At 37.5% G+C, this 26,143-nt stretch overlaps 1 protein-coding gene across 7 annotated transcripts in view; it reads right to left on the bottom strand.

Annotated features, from left to right (window-relative positions):
• SYT1 (synaptotagmin 1) overlaps nt 1–19,986 on the bottom strand; it is a 359,166-nt gene extending 339,180 nt beyond the window's left edge. For 2 of the 7 annotated variants that reach the window (XM_039355245.1, XM_039355207.1), the window contains exon 1: nt 19,317–19,450. Coding sequence is in view for 2 of the 7 variants with exons in the window: in XM_039355193.1 (XP_039211127.1) it covers nt 19,317–19,721 (405 nt within the window). In the remaining 5 variants the exon portion in view is untranslated. Of the gene's footprint in view, nt 1–18,502; nt 18,705–19,316 lie in introns of those variants that run through there. The other 5 variants (XM_039355193.1, XM_039355200.1, XM_039355223.1 and 2 more) reach the window with 5 other exon arrangements.
• Between the last annotated feature and the right edge of the window lie 6,157 nt (nt 19,987–26,143).

Raw genomic sequence — 26,143 nt, forward strand, 5'->3', positions numbered from 1 at the left:
TGTATACACATATGTACATACATATATACACACACATACATACATATACATGTATATATGTGTGTGTGTATATATACACACACATACACATGTATGTGTGTGTATGTATGTATGTATGTGTATATATATATATATACATACATACATACATACATACATACATATATATATATATATATGTTAACAATTACACTAAAAATATGATCCCTGGGTATATCCATATTTAAAATCAAACAAATAAACGTGAGCACCAGGGAGTATTTAAAAAAATTTTTTAGTAAAATTTAGTAAAACAGAGGAAAGAAACCATCTTTTCCGTATGTGTAAACGTAATGGATATCCAACAAGGTTCATTAGGCGCTTCAGTGTGCCACCTGAACCTCGAAGAGATCCGTGTACAAATGAGCCTGCACCACAGACGACACTGGTTACCCTCCCCTATATCTGCAACGTCTCTGAAGCTACTGCTAGATTACTAGCACCATACAACGTTAAGATAGCCCATAGACCCAATCAGATGCTGCGTGCCGCAATCATGTGCCCCAAGGACCCACTCCCCACCATGGATAAGTCAGCAGTCATTTATAGGATCGACTGCGAGGACTGCTCTAAGAACTATGTTGGGGAGACCGCCAAGAGGGTAAGAACTAGGGTCCATGAACATAAACTAGCGGTAAAGAGGGGCGAACAATACTCACAGATTGCGGCACATATGACTGAATCAGGCCACCGATTTGATTTTGAAAACGTACAGGTCTTGGCTAGTGACAATACGAAAGGGGGCCGCTTGCTCAAGGAGGCATGGCTATCCAATAAGGACTCAATCAATCGCCATATCGATCTTTGCCCAGCCCACTTAACGCTGAGAGCTTGGAGCATGGGCAATTCCCCATCCCATTGGAGACATCTTAAAGAAATACGGAGTATACCAATGGAGAGGATTGTGGAAAAGAATTCCCCCTTTCACCATCCGCAGCCCGGGAATACTCAAACGGAAGGTAGACAACGATTGGGATTTCCCCCCACCCCCAGAATGGCTAGGCATCTCCGAACACTTGGAGAAATGCCAGGAGACACAGGAGCACCAACGTGTGGACTGAGGGACTGCACGCACCCCCCAGGATACCTGGAAGGGGGAGTGCCGCCCGATAAGAGACCCACATCTGAAACACCTCTGGAGAGAGTGCTGAATCGCCTACCACATTTAGGAGAGGAAAGGGCAGCTTCTCCAGCCCTACCATCTATAACAACTCGATCGCTCCACTCAGCAACATCGACTCAACCATGCCAACGGGGGGTATGGAGTGAACCCGATGAAGATAAGCATGGGAGAAACTCCGGGAGTAGAGGAGAGAGAGCAATGAGGACTGATGCTCCTGGCTACCATGTAGAGAACACCCAAGGCGAGTTGATTAGAGCTGGGATGGAACACACCAAGACCGGAGATAAAGAAAGGAGACGTCTGGGGGCAACAACTACCAGATCGTACTCCAAGAGGGGAGGAATGACCTCATTAGCATGTTTGGAGGATAAGACCCGCCCACCCCACCTTGCAACGCCGATCTGCCCGTGTCAACGGACAGCACGGAAGAGCTCTCAAAATGATATCGTGCAAGCAAGGAGCAAGGAGGAAACAAGGGGCATGACAGTAATCAACTTGAACAACATCTGCGGAGACCATGACTGGGGAAAACACAAAGAAAACAAGAGACAGTGCGATGTGATGGGGCAACCAGAATGGAGTGAAAAAAGGGGAGGAGAGGGGGGTGCAGCTAAACGAAATAGGGGTGACAGTAAAGCAAAAAAGGAGAGGGGAGATGTCTCATCAGACCCCGAATTTGGCAAAGAGAAAACACCCAATGACAACTACACAAATAGAAAACGCAAGAAAGCAATCATTGCCAATAAGAAACCGGCAATTGAGAAACAGCCTATTGCATCAGGCCCATTGACAAGATCTAGGAGCCGAGTGCAGACTCTGACCAATCTATAAAAGAGGACTCTCCCACTGACCGGCATTTTGAGCCCTGATGATGTCAGCAGTTGCTGACGAAAGTTAGGCGTTTTATTAGTTATTAATTTTTATGGTGATTTTATTGGTATTGTATTAAATTTTACTAAAAAAATTTTTTTAAATACTCCCTGGTGCTCACGTTTATTTGTTTGATTATATATATATATATATATATATATATATATATATATATATATATATATATATATATATATATATTCAATAATGATGGTGAAAATGCGACTCCCGGGCATAATTATAAATGGAATGAATAAAGCGCGTTCACCAGGAGAGTTTAAAGTTAAAATACTTCAATTAAAGTATTTTACTATATTAAAAGGTTGCCAAGCTTTCGTTGGGAAAACTCCCCAACATCTTCAGGGCTGAGAGACCGTTTCTAACAAGGTGATTCAAACGGGTTCCATAGACGTCTGCACGTGGTTCCTAGACTGTGCTAGCATTCCCTGCTGAACAGCTGATAGGTGGGGGGGGGAATCGGAGTAAAGATTTCTTCTGTCGTTCTCTCGAGCACTTTTGTTCACATTTCCGTCGACCTCAGGGGGTATTGTTAAAGTTATGTTCCGCCCTCTCCCGGCAGTATTGGCTCTCGTTGCAGTGGGGGGGTTTAGTTTGATGTCATTGTGTATCCTACCATGGAGGCGGGGCTTCATCGGCTGCAATTTAACATCTTTCCTCTGCTGCGTGCTCCCATATTTATCTTCGCTCGCATGTACAAGCATCAACTGGATGTGGTATTTTTCAATGTTTGAATCATCCTCCTCCATCATGGTGTCCCCCATGCTCATCTTCCCTCGTAGGTCAATATTCAGGTTAAATCCCCCCCATTTCTGTGAGCAAAAGTCTGTTGGTATTTGGGCAGATTCCCCGCTCATGTTACTTTCCCTTTTATCAAGCGAACGGGTCGTCATCACATGTTTTTTCTCCCCTCTCTGTATGGGATATCCACCTTTATTATTATTATTATGGTTAGTGCTAAATTTAGTGGTTCTATTCTTAAGCGCTCCAATCATTATTATTGTTTTCTCCAATTAAGGGGGTGTGGTTTCCCCTTGATATTGTTGGGGGGTTTCTGGGTAGTCTATATCAGATTGTTTCTGGTAGGGAGGAGGTGTAGCTCCTGGTTTGGAATGTTGTGGATGTTGATTGTAAGGTTTGTGATATAAAGGATGATGGTTTGAGTTCCATTTTCGTAGCGCTTGTTGTGCTGGGTGCAAGTCAATGTGACGATTGATTGAGTTGTTATTCGAGAACCAGGCTTCTTTTAGCAGCCGACCTCCCTTCGTGGCATCACTGGCTATGATAAGGGTGTTATTGAAGTCAAACTGATGGCCTTGTTGTGCCATATGCATCCAAAGTTGTGAGTGTGGTTCGCCTCGTTTTATGGCCAGTTTGTGTTCGTGGAGGCGAGTTTTCAAGCGTTTGGCTGTTTCTCCCACATAGTTGCCGTCGCAGTTTTTGCAGTTGATCTTATAAACAATAGCAGATTTCTCCATGGTAGGTAGGGGGTCCTTTGGACGCATAATTTTTGATCGTAGGTTTGGTTAGGTTTGTGAGCTACTTCTATACCATGGGGTGCTAGTAGTCTGGCTGTGGCCTCTGAGATGTTACTTATGTATGGGAGGGAGATGCGTGTTTTTTGTAGGGGGGAATCCCTTCTTCGTTGGGTGGTCTGGTGCTGGAAAGTTGTACAATGTCGTTTGATAAATTTTAATGGATAACCGTTATATATGCACGTACGGAAGAGGTGTCTCCTCTCTTCTTTCTTATATTCATCCGTGCTGCAGTGGGAGTCAACGCGTTTAAATAACGTTTTTATGCAGCTGATTTTATGGGAAACAGGATGATTACTCTGGTAATGGAGGATTCTATCCGTGTGGGTTGGTTTACGGAATACCTTCGTATGTAGGTATCCATCTGGTTGACGGTGGATGGAAACATCTAAGAAGGCAAGAGAATTGTGTCTTTCTTCTTACTGTAGAGGAAGACATATATATATGTTTTCTGAGGTTTTCGCGGGTATTTGTATGTAGGTCTTTGGTTTTTCGGGTTTTCTCCCGCGTAAAATTGGAAGTGTCTTGGCGACGTTTCGATGAAGTCCCATTCGTCATCTTCAGGCTGGTGTTTTCAGCTTCGTGCTTTGAGTTTGCCTGATGAGGAACAACTCTGTACGATACGGATTAACACAATCAACGGCCGATGACGCACTCAAGGAGCCGGACGCAGAGGCAGGAGGCTATATGAGCTGCCTTCCTGATCTCCTGCTATTCTAACTGTAGGCAGTTTTTTGGCCGGATGAAAGCTTAGTAACTCTTCTTAACTACAAGTTTGTTTATATTAAACAGGCTCGTTTATTATATCCTGGTGTTCATTTTTTATTTTATTTATTAATATATATATATATATATTGGTAAAAAGGATATATGCAGTGTTATCTTCCTTTTAGATGTCAAAAGGGTGTCTCTCTGTGTCTCTGTCTCTCTCTTCCTTTCCCTCTCCCTCTCTCTTTCCTCTCTCTCTTTCTCTTTCTTTTTCTCTTTCCTCTCCCTCTCTCCCTCTTTCCTTTCTCTTTTCTCCCTTTTTCTTTCATCTGTCTCTTTCTATCTCTTTCCTCTCCCCCCTTCTTTCCCCTCCCTCTCTCTCTTTCCTCTCCCCCTCTTTCTTTCTTTCTGTCTCCCTCTCTCTCTCCCCTCTTTCTCTCTTTCCTCTCCCTCTTTCTTTCTTTTTATTTCCTCTTTTTCTTTCCTCTCCCTTTCTCTTTCCTCTCCCCCCTCTCTTTCTCTCCCTCTCTCCCTTTCCTCTCTCCCCCTCTCTTTCTTTCTCTCTTTCCTCTCCTTCTCTCTCTTTTAACTCCCTCCCTCTTTCCTCTCTCATTCTCTTTCTCTCCCTCTCTCTCTTTCTCTCTCCCCCCTCTCTCTTCCTCTCTCCAATCTTCTGTTCATCTGGCAAGCTGGTTTCAAACTGTTCTCCAACAAGCTGATACACATTCTTATTGGGCTAGCTCAGGGGTAGGCAACCTCGGCTCTTTTATGACTCATGAACTTCAACTCCCAGAATTCCTGAGTTAGCATAGCTAGGCTAGCTAGCTCTCTCCTACCCTTCCTGCTTCCTGCTTCCTGCTTCTTGCAGAGACTCAGCAAAGGGAGGAGCTGCAGGTTGCGGACCTGTGGCCTAAGGAGAACTTAAAAGATACTAATTGATTTAATATTTAGGATCTAGATTTGTAAGGGAAATAAAAAAGTTACTAGAATAATAGTTTTGGATTATAATACAGAACTTGGATTGAGATGATAAAGGTTATCATATTAGTAAGGGATGAGGTATTAGGATGACACATAGAATATGTTTGTGAAATAAAGTAAGAAGCTATCTGAGTAAATAATAAATGTATCTTAGATATGACAATTATTTTGTAATGAACTAAGGGAACTTTGGGTTACCCAAAATCTAAAGACTATGGATATTAAGTTAACTGGAATTCTGTAACTGAAATTAGGTAAAATTCAAAACAGGATATGAAGGTGTACAAGACAAAATATATTGATAAATGTCTTAACTGACTGAGTTATAACTAGCAATGTATTAATTTGAATGTAATACAATAACTAAGGGAAATAGAGAGGAAATTTTTGATGATGTAACCTGACTTATGCATGGAAGAGCTTGTTATTTCATTATGGACTACCCAATCACCATGTTGCTTCCTTAACACTTGGAGCTTTGTAAAATTGGAAAATTAATAAAACTTGTTTTTTTTTAAAGAAATAAACATGAAGATGAACAAGTGCAAAAATAAATAAATAAATTGTGTGACTAAATTATATGATTAAATATTTATTTGAACATGGTTAAAAGAATAGACAAAGCTTGGACATAAAGGGGCCCTACAGCAAGAGGGATAAGATACATAAGTAGTATAATACTTTTATAATATATGATATGTAAAAATATTGAGACTGTGTATTTGAATGAAAAGTTTGGATATTCAAAGGTAATAAATTTTGAGAAAATTATGACTGATAAGAGTAGTTTTGATACTGAGGGGAAATTAAGTTTAAATAAGAATCTTGAAAACAGGACATATAATGACTCAATAAGATGACTTCTATATAGTTGAAACATAAGCTGATCAGAAAAGATGTTATATGTTGATGTTATTGTTATAGGTACAAATACTAGAAAAATGTTTATATCCAACTCTGAATGTATTGAAAGTATTAAGAATTATATTTGTTTAATGTAGACAAAAGGAGAATATTACTGGAAAAAGAGAGGATCAAGGAAATATATTATAAACTAACATATTGATCAATTATAGAAATTAATTATTGTTTTTAACTATATGAACCCAGACAACACAATGTTCACTAAGCACTAAAGATTATTGTAAAAAATTAATAAAATATGTTAAAAAAATGTTTGAGCCATCTATATTCACTTTATTATCATGTTATCTACTCTACACTTGATTAGCTTGGCCCCAGGATGGAACAGAATAGTTTGTCATATGTTTTGCTGAATTAACATATATTATGCCTACAGTATAATTTAGTCACACAATTTATTAAACCAGCAGCCAAGCCATATTTTTAGAAATCTGTTCAGGATTCTGGCAACTACATTCTTTGCAAGGTATCTACAATCACTCTGGAACTTTGTCAGTTCTTTTGGATTTCTCAAAGATACTACATAATGATTTAGCCAAATCATAACTAATTTTATTCACTGTCTTGAGATGTAATTTATATTACTATGGAGATTTAAGCCTGACCAGTGCAAGTAAATTTTCTTTGGTTTTCTTTTAAGCTCAAACTGGAATCTGGCTCTTCTAACCAGTTCTTCCCTATCAATATGGGATACACATATTCTATAGTTGGAGAAGACTGAATCAAATACTACATTTCCCCAAAAGTAAGACCTAACCCGAAAATAAGCCGAAGCTTGATTTTTGGGGGTGGGCCTAATATAAGCCCTGTCCCCAAATTAAGCCCTAGTTTTGAGATGAGGCGCACGCCTAAAAATCAAACTATGCTGGGATGGGGGGTGGAGCTGCCCCACGTACCCTGCACCTGTTTATTGTTGCAGCCAGGCCTCCCATGGATTGACACTTGCCTCGCCTCGCTGACCCATTTCTTCTGCAACATCCCCCGGCCTGCATTTCACAGTCAGAAGCCATTCCAGAAGATCTCTGTAGCCAAGAACAGAGCTATGGATTCGGAAAGGCCTCTGTCTGCAAAATGCAGGCCAGAGCTCAATTCTCAGTTGCAGAATGAAGCTGCTCCTTCGGCCACAGAAGTGGACCAGCTGGGCTGTCGATGCCACCGCGAGGTGGGTAGAAAAGACACCTCTTGAAAATAAGACCGGGTGCCTCTTTTGGGGGCAAAAAAAAATAAAAAAAAATAAGACCGGGTCTTATTTTCAGGGAAACATGGTACTACTTAAATAATGCTGCAACTTTTTTCTTTTTCTTTTGAATATGCCTGAAGAAGCAAATTAGTTCTTATCATCCTTCTCCATCCTCAATTTATTCTGTGGTTATTTATTGGTTTTAAAAGGCTGCTCAACTCCAGAATGATTCCAAGTGACTAATATAATTAAAATAAAGCAAAAGATAGAAGAAAATTGTTTAGAAAAATGAGACTTCCCCCTCCTTCCATTAATTCACCCAAAATTAAAAGAAGTTTAACTGTTACTATAGCTGTTCTGTTACTATAGCTGTTCCAATAAAAGTAGTTTTTGTTGTTTGCTTCCAATTCTGTTTTACCTCATAGAGCTAGCAGATTCCATAGGTGGCAACCAGAACCTTGAACTGCCCGAGAGCCAAATGATAACCAATGAAGCTAGTGGAGCAATGATGACACATAGTGCATGAAGGTATACCTATTACTGCTCATACTATTGCCTTTTGGATTACTATAGCTTCCAGGTAGCCTTCAAGGATAGCCCATATACAGTGCATTTCAATAGTCTAGTCATGAAGTAACTAGTAGGTGAGCAACTGTCTGAAGCACTTCCCATGCCAGGAATGGGTACAACGGCACATAAGCTGAATGTGTGCAAAAGTCTTTCTTTGCTTTAATTTTCCTGCCATCATGCTTCAGTTTTTATGCCACTACGTACTTACCAATGAGATTTTCTCCACTTTCTATATACATTTTTTCCAAATTTGACTAGTTTTTTATGTAAATTAGCTGGTTCTGCTGCTGACTCTTTAGAACAGGGGTGTCAAACTCGATTTCATTGAGAGCCACATCAGCACTGCGGTTGTCCTCAGGGGGACGGGTGGGTGTGGCCAGGGTGGGTGCAGCCTATTGGGTGGGCATGGATGGAATGGGTGTGGCCTACTGGGTGGGTGTGGCCAGCTCTACATCATTCGCATCAAGGTTGCCTGTGGCGGCCTGGGCAGGAGTGGGATAGATATGAGGGTCTCAGGCAGAAGGGGGTGGGACCAGGGCAAGTGCCGAGGCGTGGTCTATTGGAGGAGCCTCACTGCTCCTCTCAGGCCATGCCAGGGGGTGGTGGTTATGGAGCTAAGACTGAATGTGTTTCAGCATAGATGGCTACCACAAAATTTTACATTGGCTCCCAGATGGCCTGGGCCAGGGCCAAGGCAGAGGGGGCCGTTCCCTCACTGTTTCCAGGATGGCTTTGACATGTCTGCTTTAGAATTATTCACAATTGTTTTTATTTCCTTTTTGGGGAATTAGCTCCCCCATGAGGTCCTTTACTATTGTTCTATCCCAGCCTATAGTCATCCTTGTTAAAGGCACAAGGACCAAACGCCTGTTGATAAAATAGGCTGGAGACTCTAAAACAAACCCCTTTTAATATGGGTGACAAACCTGCCAAATAGTCCAAAACACAAGCAGCAAAACTCAATCCAAATGAAGGAAATAGTCCACAGGAAACACGATGCAAACAGAAGAGTAGTCACAAGCAAGACAAACAGACCAAACGGTTGCCTTCAGCAACCAGCACCACCCACACCTCCTCTGTTTATACAGCAGTCCCAAGGCGTTGCCTTTCAGTGTCTTCTCCTTTTACCCTGCAGTTGCCGTATTGACTGCTGTTGATATACTCTCGCTAATTGACGACGTATGCGTGCATCAATTAGCATGTCCATCAGGTGTGAGTCCTCTGAGTCTGACTCATTCTCCTCACACAACTGAGCTTCATCAGGAACACGACTGGATGGCCCAGGCTCTGCATCAAACCGTGAATCCTGTAATTCATCAGAGCCTCCCTCTGCCCCTGATGGCCCTTCAAATGCCTCCTCCACCTCCTCAGATTCCTCAGACTCAGCTGTTGGGAGCAAAGGCTGGCACAGAATCACAACAACTATTTGCCTCTCCTACAATGGAATCGTATTTAATTTTACACTGACTTTACTTAAAAGAATTTTGTAAAATTTCAGTTGTATGCTTGTCCATATCCAATTTTAATACAATCTTTCTAGTATGTTTGGTTATTTAATTTTGTTTTTGTTTTTATCATTGGTTCATTATTCTCTTCCATTCTATATTTTACATTTTTCATTTTGCAAATATATAAAAATCATTTTTAAAAAAGCCCCAGAATTAAATGGTCTCTTATTTCCCAACGTTTTCTCTATTTTCACTTTATCTCTGAAGTTCCCTATTTTTAGGATTAAATCAGTGATGGCTGATCCTCTTGTGCCTTCCTCCACATTTTTAAGTGAGAAAGTTGTCAGCACATAAGTCATGAATTTCCCATAAGGATCATGCTTGGCAGAATTTGTCTTCCAACGGATGTCAGAATAATTAAATCACTCCATTAATACTACTACATAACTCTTTTAAAAATCTGCAATTTGATTTTAGAAATCTTCCCCTTCTCTTTGGTAGTCATAGTACAGGACACCAACAATGATGTTTTGTCTTCCTTATTTTATTTATGCTATCCTGAATTAGAGAATTATTATTATATTGCCTTTGTAATTCTATAGGAGTATTTTGGGAACTTTAGGGCTAATTAAAAATGTGCTCTTACATCAAGAAAATTTGCTTTCCAAAGATAAATCTTCAGCAAAGCAATTTTTAAATATATCAATATGGAAAATATGTTGGTGGGAAAATAAAAGAGCTAGTCATCTTGGCTTGACTAATAAAAAGAAAAGACCAGAAAAATTATAAATACAAAAATGAAGAACTATATTTTGTCATTGTAAAAAAAAAGAATTTGGGGTATCTTTGAATTTCAGTTTACTGTAACTTTAGATATAAGAAACCTTACAATGACATGAACTAATCTAGTGCCATAATTTTAATTCCTAATTCATAAAGGTTTTCTGATATCAAGAGACATCTGCTTTATTTTCATATTGTACTGAAATGTCTTTCTTGATTATTTATTGATGCAAGAAAGTGGGAGTGCTGTTATTGTTATATTTCTTTCCATCATGCTGCAGCTTTCTTGGCTATTCATGTATCTTGATCTGAACATGCCCCATAAGCATTTTGCATAGCTCTTTAAGCGCAATAGCCCCAAACTCCACCTAGAAGACCCTCAATAGCTTTTTTCTCTCTGAAAATATCACTCCAAGGTAGCATGAATACATATCATATGATACACAAGGCTTTTAAAATTGAGGAATCAACTTTATTAAATCACAAATATGAATTAATCAGCCAAGTTTCTAGACCTATTCAGAAAAGGGGGGTGCAAAACTCCTTCAGGCTCACCCCATTGATGGATCATTTTGCAAATCTCATGCAGATATTTGGGGGGCAGTCTAGGCCTTCTGATAGCTCTTTTATGTCTAATTAATATAGAACAGTGGTTCTCAACCTGTGGGTCGGGATCCCATTTGGGGTCGAATGACCATTTCACGGGGGTCGCCAAACCATGCTGTCTGCCATTTTTTTCCCTTTTCCCTAGCTGTCCTACTCCCTCTTATTGGTGGCCACACCCACTTGGGGGTCACCACAACATGGGGAACTGTATTATGGGGTCACGGCATTAGAAAGGTTGAGAATCACTGATATAGAACATCTAACTGTGCTTATATTTGTAGGGTTCTTCTATATAATACATGTTTGTGAAAGATATTCTTCAAAATTATCTCTATGATGTACCCCAATACTTGCTCCTAAAGAATAGAAAGGAATATCAGAAAAGATGATTGACTAAGAATCACCTGGATACTTCAAACAAGGCAGTTTGCCATATAGAAGCAGAACAATGAACTTTTGTCAAGTTACCAAAATGAATTGGCCATAATCTATACAGACCTATGTATCTTTTTCTCCATGTAACTAGCTTCCTTCATTATATTTATAGTTGGTTTCTTGCAATCCCCTTCTCTCCGCTATATTTAAATATATTTTTCACACCCTTGAGCTTTAGAATCTCAGCCAGTAGCATTTAAAAAACAGAAGTGCCAAAAGTACAACAGGGTCATTTGCTAACAAAATCATGACTTTGTCTCTAGTTGCTCTCTGCTGGGGTTTTTATCCTGATTTGAATTGCCTATAGTTCCCTTCTGAAACCAGTAATCCTGATAGCATATAGAGGAGATAAATTATACTTGATCTCCAGAGTCCACAGCCTAAGGTCTCCTGAACATGTTACCATCAGAAATGAGGGCTCTTATTAAGGTTGCAATTGTATAGCTACTAAAATGGCATACAACTCAGAGAAATTTACATGTTTAGGATTAAAAAAATATTTTCAGAGGGTAGATGTTCAAAATTATCTTTGTTACAGTTATTTAATTCTCCTATTTATCAATGGGGAACTGTTAAAAAGTTGCTTAGGAAGTTATTGTAACGTTCTCAAATGTTTTGAGAAGAATAAGCATTCCCATAAGCATTGGGAAGAGATTTTTTTAGACTATGTTATACATGTGTATCCCATGTGTGTCTGTGTGACAGAACATACTTAATCATTTTAAATGGGATGGAATCCAACTTCCCAAAATTCTAATGAGCTGACAGTAAGTTTTAATTATCATTTGAAACCCAATTCAAGGATTTAGTTTGCTTAATTCTAACAAGACTGCTGGGAGTTTTGAAGAGACATATAATTTTCTTATAATAATGCAAATCAGAAAATAAGCTGTCAGGTCTGACCAATGTAACTTATTTTAACAAAAGCATTCTCCATGTATTAATATTACAACTAGTACTCAAAATATCTCTTAGGTCATTTTCCAGGTAGAAAATGTATCCTCACAGCTTTGTTAACATCATGTTTATATTTATTTATTTATTTATTTGCATTCAAGAAAGTAAAGACTGAAGATTTCAATTAGGATTAAAATAATTTCTAAGAATTTTTGTGTCTTCGAGAGAATATGTGAAATATGTTGAAATGCAGATTTACAATTAAACCATTTTATCTAGATTATCCAACTAACCTAAATCATAACAGAATTTTTAAAAGAAAAAAGAAAAAACAAAACTGTACTATCTGAATGACTTGACAATATGAACATGATTTGTTCATTTTTTCTGCATTACTCAAACAGTTCAATTTGTTTTAAAATTTAAAACAAACTTTTCCACATCATATACAGTACATGTAAATGAAATCGGCGTAAGGACTCGTTTTCAGAGCTCTGTTTTTCTTCTTTAAACAATAGATGTTAGGAGTAATGATTGACAGCTTTTTCCCCAATCAGCAGCTCACCATTTGAGGGCTTATAGTTTCCAAAATTTTAAGCTAAAAAGACAAATTCCAAGTACTATAATCCCAACTCATGTTTAGGACACTGGTCTAGGGAAGAATGATCACATGTAACATGCTCTGAGCCAGAATTTAAATAAAAAGTGTTTCACTCCTTCTTAAATGAGAAATGAGTATAAATATTCAATATGTGGGATTAATCCTGCAAGAAAAAAACATGAGGGGGAAGTATCTATAGAAGTTCAAATATATTGTTTTCATAATCAAATACAATGGAAATAAATAAATTATTGTGAGAAGGAGCTGGTGCAACTTAATGTGTGTAGTTTCTTGAGTTTCAGAAATAAATGTGAGAAAGTATGTATCAATTGATTATAAAACATCATTTTTAAAATATATATAATTTATATAAAACATTCTGTAGATAACAAAATTGAATTGTGAGTCTGGACGAGGGAGAAATGTGGTGTACGAAATGATTATTTGGTAGATCAAACCAACTGTCCTTCTAAATAACTACCCAGCAGAGAATTAGAAGAATTAAAAATGGGACTGTCTATCAAATATGTAATTTACCCAATGAGTGGATCCCTTCCTCTTTTAATAGAAGCATTATTTCATTGGATATATCTGTGAAACAAAATTATGTTTGCTTTGAGAAGGATTATATGTCCCCCTACTACTCGTCATTCTGCTACTATTTTATATGTATATAAAATCAAGACTGAAATATTGGGTTGTAAGAATACATCAATATTTGTAAGCAATATGAAATATATGTAAACATGCACATTGTAACAGTTCAGAGTTTCTTTGCTAGCTTAAACAAGGGACAAGGTCGGTATTTTTCCATTTAGTTAAAAAAAGAAAAGAAAAGACAAAAGTCTGGAAAGTAGTAATCAAGGCAGACATATTAGATGCCCTGAAGCTTTTATTCTTGTCCAGGTGATTTTCCCAGCACTTTTCTTTTAGCATTTAATTGGTGAAATTATCAGAGACCTCTTAACAAATGTTAATAAACAAAACAACATTATAAAAATGAATCAGGATGCAGCATATAATTGTTGAAAGTCTGAAGCAAATTTACAAATTACCTGAAAGATTTGACTTCAACTGAGGTCTTTGAACATTTTCATCCTTTTGTTTGTTCATCTCCATTAGATGTTTTTAAAGTTCATATGTATTCAAATATATTTACCATTATTGTTCACAGAAAACAAGTCTGGTAAAACAAAGTTCAGGAATGATTATCCATTCATCTATTCCACTTAAATTCTGACCATTAAACAAGTCTACACTTTGGAAAATGGCTCATCACAAATTATCATCAACCTACACTTACTCAGTGGAACTTGTTTTCAAATTATGCCTAGAACTGTGCTGTGCAGTATATTGGGAGTAAAACTTTCAGGGTTCCTGAACACCCTTCCTTTTTTATGGTTTTTAGAAATCCTGCAGCCAAATTTCAATCATCAAGAAATATATTATGATTATGGACATTTTTACATAGGAATTCTAGGATACGATCACACAGTCAGTGCTTTTTTTCTAAAAAAAAAAAAAAAGTGTCGGAACTCACACACGTCATACAACCCGCCTTGCCTATCCTACAAAGTTCCATCCAAAAAAGGTGCAGGAACTCCGTTCTGGGCATTCTATGAGAAAAAAAGCCCCGCACATAGTAATAAAATTTACAGTTTGACACATTTTACCTAAATAGGTAATCTTTGTGACCATTCAAAGTTATAATAGTGATGAAAAAAGTGACATGGCCAATCATCACACTTATGAGTATCCCAGTATTTCTGTGGTCATGTGATCAAAATTCAGGCGCTTTACAACTGGCATGTATTTGTGATAATTGCAGCATCCTGAGGTCACATGAACCCCATTGGTCACTTTTCCAGGGCACTTTTGACAAACAAAGCCAATGGTAAAGACAGATTCACTTAATAAGCATGTGGTTCACTTAATGACTATGCTGATTCACTTAATGACCATGGCAAAAAAGGTCATAAAATCAAGCACCACTTCTTGATCACATTGCTTAGCAACAGAAGGTCCTGTCCCAATTATGGAAATAAGTCAAGGACTACTTCTATCGATATGCAAAACTTGTTAAATGAACCATAAATAATGTAATGTTCTATTCTGTAATTGCTTTATTATGTGTCATAACCCTGCAAATAATCTAATATCTTACTTTTTCCCAGGTTAACATTGCATGTTACATTTCTGAAGCCCAATGACAGTCAAAGAACTATAAAGTAATAAATAACAGATAATTCACCAAGTAAATCACACTGAATATTTTTAGTTTCTCTTTTTGCTCTTCAGTCATTAGTACTGCATCTATAAAATAAAACTAGGATTGACTGATTTTTGCCATCAAATTGATGTTGATTCCTAAGGACCACACAGATAGATTTTTCTCCAGGAATGAGACTCTCTAGTATTTATAAATTCAAAAAGACAGCAGTAAGCCCTCTTTAGAAGAGAAATGAAGATAAGCCCAATGGATGGAACTGGTAAAATAAAAATTTTACCTTGGAATTTCAAATAAATATAAAACCACATTTCCTTCCCTCCACATCAAATTACATATTCTAGTATTTGTAAGATCAGTGGAATTACTATTGAAGTAACTGACAATCTTTAGAATTGAGTAATTAAGAAAAACTTAAGTACAATTTAAAACTATGCAAGCCAAGCAACAAAAGGATCGTTGTATCATAATTACTTACTCAGAACAACTTGTATGGGAAATGGTCCATTTTTCTTAATAAATCCATAACAAATTGCAATATCTTTAGACAAATGTTTTTGCATATTAATTAATGTAACAATTATCCTTTTTTATTTACAACTAAATATTGGATAAACCTCAAGATAGCAAAAGTAGTGATATTTCTAATAGCGGTGTATCCAAAGTATTAACAAAATTATACTTTTTAATATTTAGATAAATGCCATATTTCTTTGCATGTTGTTTTTTAGATATGAGCAAAAAATTCCCGAAGCTACGAAAGTCTCCTCCAGTTGACTAGCGCATTGCATTAAAAAAAAAAATCCACACCTACAGTTATGCAGATTACTTTATAGAAAAACCACAAATATTTGTTTAGGTACTACAGTACTATACTATATTTACTCACTTAAGCTTATTTAAGGTGAAGCAGTTTTTATAAATGTCACAAGTACATGTAAGTCCAAGCATTATCCGAAAGGCTTTCTGTGTGCATTTCTAATTATGCTCTTCTGGATACAGACTAATACTCAAACTAAACAAATTACTTGGAACACCAACAAGATCATTTTGTTTCATGTACAATTATTCATTAAGATAAATGAATACATAGATCTTTGAAAATAATATATTTTTACAATATATCAGACAAATATATCATGCACTTACAATATTTATTTTGATATAATCTTCTATTATATCAAAAATAAAAAATACCTTAACTTTTATAGCAAAATTTAAAGATAATATTTTGAATGTTTTAATGTGATTACTAATTTTTTTAATACATTGAGGTTTTTTTCAAAATATTACATATAACTTAGTTTGTGCCTGAACTTCCTTTTTCAAGCTATAAACATAGCACACTCCCAATAACATAAATAAAGAGCATTTAAGAGATTTCTTTAAATCCTTATTTTGTGATTATATAATCAAATGACTACCATTAACCTCCATTTATATTTACAGTTCTGCTATGCTAACCAGACCTATATGGATATTCTTCCATCATAACTCTAGCAATGCACTCCTTTCTACTTTTACATTACCCATCAGATCTCTAACTGTGCTTTCTAGTATTTGTATTTACAAGTTATACTAGTGTCAAAAATCCTTCTATCTTCCATTTTTCATCTACTATTAATTTTCATATTCCATATGCCAGATGTGTTACACGGCATATTTTTATTTGTTTAATGGGAGGGAGGACCAGTTTTTAATAAATGACATAAAATTTCCAGTTTCAGAATAAGCCTTAAAAATTAGAATCCACATGTTGGCTTCAATTATTAATAAATAAATAAAAATAAATCTTTTTTTAAAAAAAATTAAACCTTTTTTTAAAGGTATGTTATATTGTTTTGACTTAAAACATGATTACAGAAGCATTTCATTGTTTTTTCCAAGTGCATTACAGGACAATCTTCAACCAAATGCCATTATCCTGTGCCCTATGATACCTTTTTCTCAACATTTTGTGTACAAATAGATTCTCAGAGAACTTACACTAAGATCAGCCTTTGACTGATTTTAGAGGAAATGCCTCAATGAATTGTATATGGTAACTGATTCAAAGGATTTGTTTTATTGTCAAGGAATATATATTTTAAATATTCCAATATAAGAAAATACAGTAATATTTATAAAACTGGCATATAACTTACCTACAACTAAAAAAGAAAAACTGAGCAAGCATAAATGTCTAAATATAAAATTAGGAAGGTTTAAACAATAAAGACTGATAAGAAACTTAAAAACTTTAAATAAATATGCTGTGTTAAACTATTATTTTTCATGCAACAGATTAACACATCTATCCTTCTGGAACAGACTTATTTATAAAGGACAGAGTATTTTTTAGCCATTTCATATTCCCAAAGGTTTTGTTTTCTACACTGATTACAATAGAAAGCACACAAACATATGGGGAAAATGCTACATCAATGAATGTTTTGGATATTTATATTGGAAATGTTATATATACTTCCTAACTCTATAAAGGTTTCTGTTGAATCAACCAAATTCCTCTATGTAATTTGGTTAGTAATATAGTTTAGATATAAAATAACTATTTTAATTAAAACTACTCAAGACAAAGTAAGCATGAACAAAATCAGACTGATTGTTCTCAGTTTCAAAATATAGGTAGTATTTTGCACAAATACAGGTAAGTTATAGGTTATAGCACCCAAGTATGTAAAATGACTGTGCTGATTGGCTTTTAAACAAAACACCAAGTATGTGGAAAAAATGGGGAAATTGCTGCTAAAATATACTAGTAATCCAGATATAAGTAAATATTAAGGGAAGAAAAATTAACATTCCCCATGCTAAGCAGGTTTCTAATGGATAATATTGGTCTATAGTTTATGGTCAGACTTTTTTCCTGTTCATTTGTGATTCCACTGGAAAGCTTTTCGCCTAAATTTATACAGGGACTTTTTATCATTTTCCATCTGATAGAAATCACTCAGCTAGATTTAATAAATAGCAGTAAGAGTTCATATAAATGACAATAGACTAAAGATTGAAAGATTCATTTTATGTGTCTTTAATATATATATATCATACTCCAATATATGATTTTACACCTTTTAAATAAAACAAGAGGCATGGTATTCTTTAGGAAAACAGAAACCCTATTTTCAAAACTTTTGACTTGTTTCCTTCAACTTTTTTGTTCTAACAAGATGGGTAAACCCTAAGTATACATTTTATTTCAAACCACAATAGATGTAGAGTGAATATACAATATCAGCAAATCATAAATCACCCTGATGAAAAAAATGCAAGAGGAACTCTGAAGAAAAAACAGGTTTTCAAGAATCTAAACATTACAAATCTTGTCCTATTCCTAAAAATATTTAATGGAAGATCTGTACCATGCATTTTTAAAAATCTCAAAACTGCCACTTCAGTCATGTACTATCATCACTGCAACAAAAGCCTTGCACACCCCGTGGGAATACAGCTGAAGAATAACATCTATATCTGCATCTCACCAACAACCTTAGTAATCCAGAAAGATGCAGATAAATCCAGAGCTACAAGCCATTGTGGAAAGGGGGGGGGAATACCTGATTTTGGAAATTGTTGAATGTGCAAGTCTTTCTTAGCCAAATGATCATTTGCAGGAGAAGAAAAGTAAAGTCAGAAGACTGATGCTTGAAAACGCATTGTAATTAACTTCTTTATTGCGCACGCCCTATTTCCACCCTCTCCCCTTTGTGGCTCTCGGGAGAAAAGAACAAAAACAAATTCGAAGCCGATTCTTTCGGGAGCTAATTTTATCTGTCAGCTGAAGCTACGGTTTTGCATACTGCTTTTTTGGTAGTTTCCAGCTTCGGACTCTGTTTTGGTCCTTAATGTTGAATAGCAGGCAGGAATCCTCCTCCCTCCCCCCCCCGACGCCCCTTTTCTGCCCCCCCTTTCCATTTCACCCCATGACACCCACCAGCTGACTTCTCCTCCAGAACAGAAAACCTAAGTGGGTGGAGGGCTTGTCGAAAGAGAGTGGGTGGAGATTGTCAGATATTCACCCAGCCCAACGATTTCAAGTCAGCGGGCAGTGGGGAAACTGCTTTTCCAATATTCCAGAAAGAAACATGTGCTCCCTTCACTGCCCTTTTGGGAGGCTACTTCACCCCTAGTTTTCTCGGTCTATTTCTCAAATTCGCTACATATTATTTATGTGGGTGCTTGTGGTTGTATGCGCCCGCGCGCACGCATGCACATTTACTGCGCTCGCTTGCTCTCTCTCTCTCTGTCTCTCTCACACACACACACACGCACGCACACAAACATGCACAAACACAGAGAGACACAAACGTGATCTAAAGCCCAGCCACAAGCAAAGAAATTGCAACCGAGTGCATCTTGGTGTTTCCTTACCAGGCAACCGGGAGCAGGAGGCGCTTGTCCTTCAGCTTTCCCGTCTGGGCGACGAGTAGGATTTGTCTTGTTCTGCGCGGCTCTCCTGGAATGAGAGACTTCAGGGATAACCACACTCTTCTCCAAAAAGACAGACGCGAAAAGTGTAGAGCTGCGAGTAAGCTCTTCTCCGCGCCCCGAAAAGTCTGTGCACCCCCCTCCCTCCCCTACTCTTTGCGAGCTGGCTTTGTATGTTAGGGGTGAAGTTTCGGCTGCTGCTGGCTGGATGGCTAAGAGGAGGGGGGAAGAGAGAGAGAGAAAGAGAGAGAGAGAACGCGAGAGCCAATGGGGGGGGGGGCAGAGTGTAGTCAGAGCATCACCACTCTGCAGCTTCTCCAGGAATCCCTCCACGGAGAGGCAGACCATCCTCGCCTTTCCCTGACGGTCCGATTGGCTGACAGGCGGGGTCGGTGTCTCCAGCAGCCAATCAGCCGCCTGGGATTACAGGTGGGCGTTGTTGAGGTACCATTGCCAACCTCACGGCTGCGTTGGCTTCCGTAATCTCGCTTCGCTCAACCATCCGTTTATCCACCCATCTAAACCCTTCTCTGCCACTCCGGACTGTTCTGGGAAGAGGGGGCTGGGAAGGGAGTTCCCTCGAATGACAATCAAGGACATCAAATCAGTCTTTGCAACTGACAAAGTGGCTGTGTTTCCGCCCCCTCCTTTCTCCACCCGAAGCTCTGCAATGCAAAGCCAGTCGCCCGGGCGACCTGTTTCTCTCCACGCCCCGCTCCCTCTCTCTTTCGCCTTCTCTTTTTCCCCCGTCGAAATCTCGGGCAATTTATAGTATGGCATTTTCAAAGCAACAAAAGAAGAAACAGAAAGAAGGAATCAGCAGCTCGTTGGGCGGCGTACATGTGTGTATGGCCGGCGCGAGCAATTAAAACGACATAGAATAAAAAGAAAAACAAAACCTGCCTCATCTCTTTAAGCGCACTTAAATCAGATAACCTTTCTCGAGCTTCGGGTGTGTGTTTCTGTGTGTGCGGGTAAAATATGGCAGGTAAGGGGTGGGGGGAGCCTCACTTCACATAATGAGCTACTCCCTCCCGGGCCGGTCGTGGGGTTTTAAATCCCACACTGATACGCTCTTTGCAGAGACAAGTGAAATTAATCTCAATGTGAATTTTATGGACTCTATCACTGTTATAACAAAATAGAAACATCAAATAGAAACATCAATTTGCAGAGATTCTTTATAGCTTTGGTTCATTATGAACTGATACTGTAATTGCTTCGTAAAAGGTAATTCACAGCACACTTCTTCCGTTTTTTGTTACAAATGTCCAATTAAACGAGGTTATCAAAAGCTCCAAGATACATAAAAGTAAAATTATTATTTCAAAAAAGACTGAAGCATGTGAAAATGGTTGTGTTTTGCCACATAACATCCACGTGGCATCTTGAAGATCTGAACTCAAGCGGTAGCATCATTTCCTTCTACACCTAGTTCTTATCTGTACAGATACCCTTATCAGTCAACCTGTGACGGTTTTGTATATTTGGTCACAGAGTTTATTAAAAATAAAGAATAATGTTTTGTTTCTAGAACTGACAATCAAATGTTGAATTCCACAATCAAAAATATATTCCATACATAGCCCATTAGTTTGTATGCTGTTCAGTTTAAGGCACAGCACTCTCTGAGACAATTGGCACCATTTCTATTTGATAACTATTCTGCAAACCTTTTTTCCCACTGGATAAGATGCTGCCCTAACACTAATAGTAATTGACCATCCAGCCAATTCTGTAATCTGTGATCCTCAGACTTCCTGTGGATGTTTTTCTTAGGCTTTGCTGCAAATACTGAGCTTAAATCTTAAAAGCAATGCTATTTCTTTTAATACAACCATTCTTAGTTCCAGTCTTTCTGATGAAATTATATGACTAATCCATTTATGATTCCTTTAAAACAAAAACAACAATCTTGAGATTTAGGGCTATGGAATTCCTTGCTACATTGTGTGATAGTTGAACTGCATCATTTAGAAGCATCTAAAGAAGGAATACAAAGTATATTTTAAAAGTTGAATATTGAATACTTTTAAGTCTAATTTCCTGAAATTGAAGTTTTTGCAAGAAGAAATATTTAGTATTTAGTAAATATATACTGTATGTATGTATGTATGTATGTATGTATGTATGTATGTATATGTGTGTGTGTATCCATTTCAGTTGCATCACCCAGTACTGATATTACAATTGATAAAAATATATACTACACTTTGATTTGAACTGAAAGATCAAGGAGAAGATAGCATGGAAGAGAAAGCATGGAAGGAGCAAAGCTCAGAGAAATCTTTTCTCCACTTTAACTGACAACTTAATGATCAAATCCAGGAGAGTGACAACATTTTGTGCAATTTGCTGTTGCAGTTAGTTCAAAGGATTGTATAACCACTTATAGCACAGCTCCCATACTTGACATTGTATGTCAGAATCTTAACCACTTTTATGTATAAACTTTTTATCATATATTCAGGATTCAACCGTTTTAATACTATATCAGTTATTAGATTAGTGTTTAATATTTCAGTATTTATTTAAACTGTTAAATAATTTTGTAAATTTAGCGCTTAAATGATCTTTAAGTAACTCAAATCTTCTGCAAGATTTTATTTTTCAATCTTACAGTTTTTTAACTCTTTCCATTCTGCAGTCTGCTTGTAAATCTTTAAACATCTTTTTCTTGAGCTATTTGTCATAAAATTGGGTTTAAATATGATCACTGAATATAATCAAATTTTACAATTGTCAATATAAGATTGAAATAAAAATGGATCTACTTTCTCTTTCCAGTTTTGCCCAAAATGATATGTTTGTACCTAATGGAAGACCATATGTTTGTGGTCATAGCTTGCTCCCATATAGATAAGAGTTTTCAAATAGCCTTCAAGACATACATAAATATCTGAGATTAGCAGCATAACTAAAACAAACTTGACATCAATATCACCAAAGCCAATAGGATGTCATGTTCTGTATGTAGCTGTATAAGTTATATGTAACCCATATAATAATTGGAGATTCACTTGCATGAAGGTAGATTTGTGCTGTTCTTGCACAATTACATAGTACATCCCATATGTATATATTTATTTACTTTGTATGTTTTTATATGTATCCATTTATAAAAACTATGGGTGGCTAACAGGAAGCAGGAGATCCTTCAATAACATTAAAAAAAAACCCTGCCCTTATCACCAGATTTAATATCAAACTCAAAAAAAGAAATACACAAAACTATATATATAATATTCACTGGATTCAAGACTTCAGTCACAGCATTCCCTCTTCCTGTGTTTAATGGAATAGCCATATTTTAACAATTCTCCTGAAATGCAGAAGGGAAGAAGTGGATTAAATCTCTGTAGGAGAAAATTCTAAAATATGGGAATAGATGTTGAAAATATACATTTCTGAGGTCCTGAAATTAATCTTGCACAGGTGAGACCTTGGGAGAGTTGACCTTATCTGACTAGATCAGATAGTTGGTCCATTTAGGAAAATGATGCTAAATAATGATGTTTTATAAAAAATACTAGAAGCAAATAAGCAAAGACATAAAGCAATTTGCACATTGTTTTTTGGGGGGACTGCTTTGCAAAGTCATACATTTACCTGATCCAGTTGTTATATCTTCAGTTCCCCAAATTCCCAGTCAAGGAGAACGCAAACAGCTAGACAACATCACATTGGAAAGGTTGCCCAATTCTGAAAACAGTGAGTTTTACAGTAGTCTCTCCTTAGGCACAAAGCCAGCTGGGTAACCTTGAGCCAGTCATTTTCTCTCCCTAAGGAAGTGGCAACGGCAAACTTCTGAAAAATATTTCAAAGAAAACTGCAGAGACATGTCCAGGCAATCTCCAAAAATCAGAAATGATTGAATGAAAGAAAAAAAAATGTCATGTTAATTGTTAATTCAGGAAATTGCTGACATATACCAAAAAGTTTCCTATTTTCTTGTATATACTGTAACTTAATGACTACATTTAAACATTTGCAAGATATTTTCAGTGCAAGTAAGACAAAACCATTGCAAAATGATGTATGTGGTTCATAAAATGAAATCACTATGTTACTATATGTTCTATTTTTTTTTTAATGGGAAACATTGCAGTCCCTTTTTTATCATGTATTGACAATTTTTTATTGGAACTATGGTGTTGAGTGGCAAACCACAGAATAAAGGATTCAATATCACTAAAATAGAAATTATAAATTAATTATAAATGTACCCAATTATAGAGAATTATAGATATAAACAAAAATGTAGTGTTTGTTAACCTAATGATGTTTTCTAATGTATTTATATCCTGTTTGATAGCAATAGTAGTATTATGATACATAAACGTCATGCTGTGCTTCCTAACAAACATTATAAATATAGAATCTCTGCTTTAAATTATTGCCTTCTCCTCAGATAAAAATGTTTATTTTTTATTTCAATATGTCTATATTTCATAATTATACATTTCTAGGTAGTTTATAAATCAAACTATAAAAGGGATAGCAACTATAAACATACTAATAGTGCTGAAAAAATCAACAGCCCGCTGACTATTGGCTAGGAACTAAAACATATTACATCTCTTCGGTAAGATCAGTTAGGTAAGATCAAGAAAGCTAATCCAGGGTAAATACAAAATCTTAGAAACTGTAAGAGGAATAGCTCATTTTCATGTAATGAGTTAATTAAGATGGATAATTTGAGTGATTTGAAATGCTTCTTCCAATGCTTTTTCCACTGGGTTAAGTTTCTGTTTATAAATAAGCTGTGAACTGACTCATCCACTGTCTTGATTGTTTATATCTACTCTCTGTTTCCCAATCCCCCATTACTTTCCCAGCCTCCCACAGTCTCTCACTGTATAGATGTTAGGCTCTGAAAGCTTGTGGGGAAAAGCTGTGATTTCACTGTTATCTGAAAGGTGACTGAAGTCAAGACTGGATTCCGGAATGTTGTCAAAAGCAATACAGAAGAACTGGTTTGGGACTTCTAGCCCTTTTTACCTCCTGAATTGAGGGAAACAGAGATCCTTTGAAGTGGGATGGATAGGCCTGTAATAATAAAAAACAGTGTTGTGTTAGGATTGATAGAAAGTACCAACAACAACATGCCTTTATAGGGTATAGGCCAGTGGTGGCGAACCTGTGGCATGGGTGCCAGAGGTGGCACTCAGAGCCCTCTCTGTGGGCACGCATGCCGTCATCCCAGTTCTAGGCCTTCAGCTGGGTTTTATAAAACCTTTTCACTTTAGGCTCCTGCCGCCGTGTGCCAAAAAAAAAAAAAAAGGTTCAATCAGTCAATTTCAACTTCTCACGGGCAAAAAAAGATCTTACAAAGTTGGAATTGATTGATTGAACTTTTTAGTCCCACTCAGTCTGCCATTACCACCACAGCCACGCCCACCAAATGGGCCATGCCCACCCAATTGGCCACACCCAGCCAATGGGCCACACTTAGCCAATGGACCACGCCCAGCCAATGGGCCACACCCAGCCAATGGACCATACCCACCCGGCACTCGACGATGCATAAGTGGGTTTTGGGTTGCAGTTTGGGCACTCAGTCTCTAAAAGGTTCGCCATCACTGGTATAGGCTTTGCCCTTTTTTCAAACTGAAAGTTGCAAAAGCAGAAAGTTTATGACTTTGTAAGACTCAGCCTATGAATTCTATTGTCTGTCTTCATTTATTGGACAATACATTTCTTGTCCAGATTAGTAAGGATAAAAGGATATGTAAAATATATCACTAGTGTTGTTGAAAGCTAAAATCTAAGTTTACTTATAGCAAACACATTTCCCTAGTGCACAGGTCGGCAACCTGCGGCTCCAGAGCCACATGCGGCTCTTTGAGCCTTCCCCTGTGGCTCCCAGCCTCCTCTGCCATTTGCAGAGAGAGACAGAGACAGAGAGAGGCACTTGTGCTTCCCTGCTTCTCTGTATCTCTGTCTCTGTCTCTCTCTGTCTCTCTCTCTCTCTCTCTCTCTCTCTCTCTGTGTATTTGTGTGTGTAAAAGAGAGTGGACTCACTGTGTTCTCAGACAAGCTGAAAAGCTTATTGGGCTGAGCTCCTCCCTTTGCTGCATCTCTGCAGGAAGCAGGAAGGGCAGGAGAGAGCTAGCTAGCCCAGCTATGCTGACTCAGGAATTCTGGGAATTGAAGTCCATGAGTCATAAAAGACCTGAGGTTGCCTACCTCTGAGCTTGTTGGAGAACAGCTTGAAGTCAGCTTGCCAGGTGAGCAGAAGATTGGAAAGAGGGAGAGGTGGGGAGAAAGAGAGAGAAAGAGAGAGGGGGAAAGGAGAAAGAGAGAGAGAGAGTGGGGGAAGAGGACTGGCAGACCAAGGGCAGAAAGAAAGAGAGGGAGAGAGAGGGAGGGAGAGAGAGACACAGAGAGAGAAACCCTTTTCATATCTAAAATGAAGATAACACTGCATATATTCTTTTTTACCTTTATGAGATATATATATATATATGTACTGTATATATGTGTGTGTGTGTGTGTGTGTGTGTGTGTGTGTGTGTGTATTCAAAATAAATAAATAAAAGTGAGCACCAAGGAATTCCAAACTGTATAAAAGTTTAATAAAACCGCCAAGCTTTCGTCGGCAACTGCCGACATCATCAGGGCTTAAAATGCTAGTTAGTGAGGAAGTCCTTTTATAGATTGGTCAAGGTCTGCACCCGCGTCCTAGACCTCGTCATTGGGCCTAATTGAATAAACTGTGTTCCGGTTGCAGCTGTTACACTGACAGTTGTCCTTTTCTTGCATCTCTT

This window comes from Crotalus tigris, unplaced genomic scaffold (assembly GCF_016545835.1).
Source record: "Crotalus tigris isolate CLP2741 ecotype Arizona unplaced genomic scaffold, ASM1654583v1 scf7180000017571.3126492, whole genome shotgun sequence".
Lineage (NCBI taxonomy): Eukaryota > Metazoa > Chordata > Lepidosauria > Squamata > Viperidae > Crotalus > Crotalus tigris.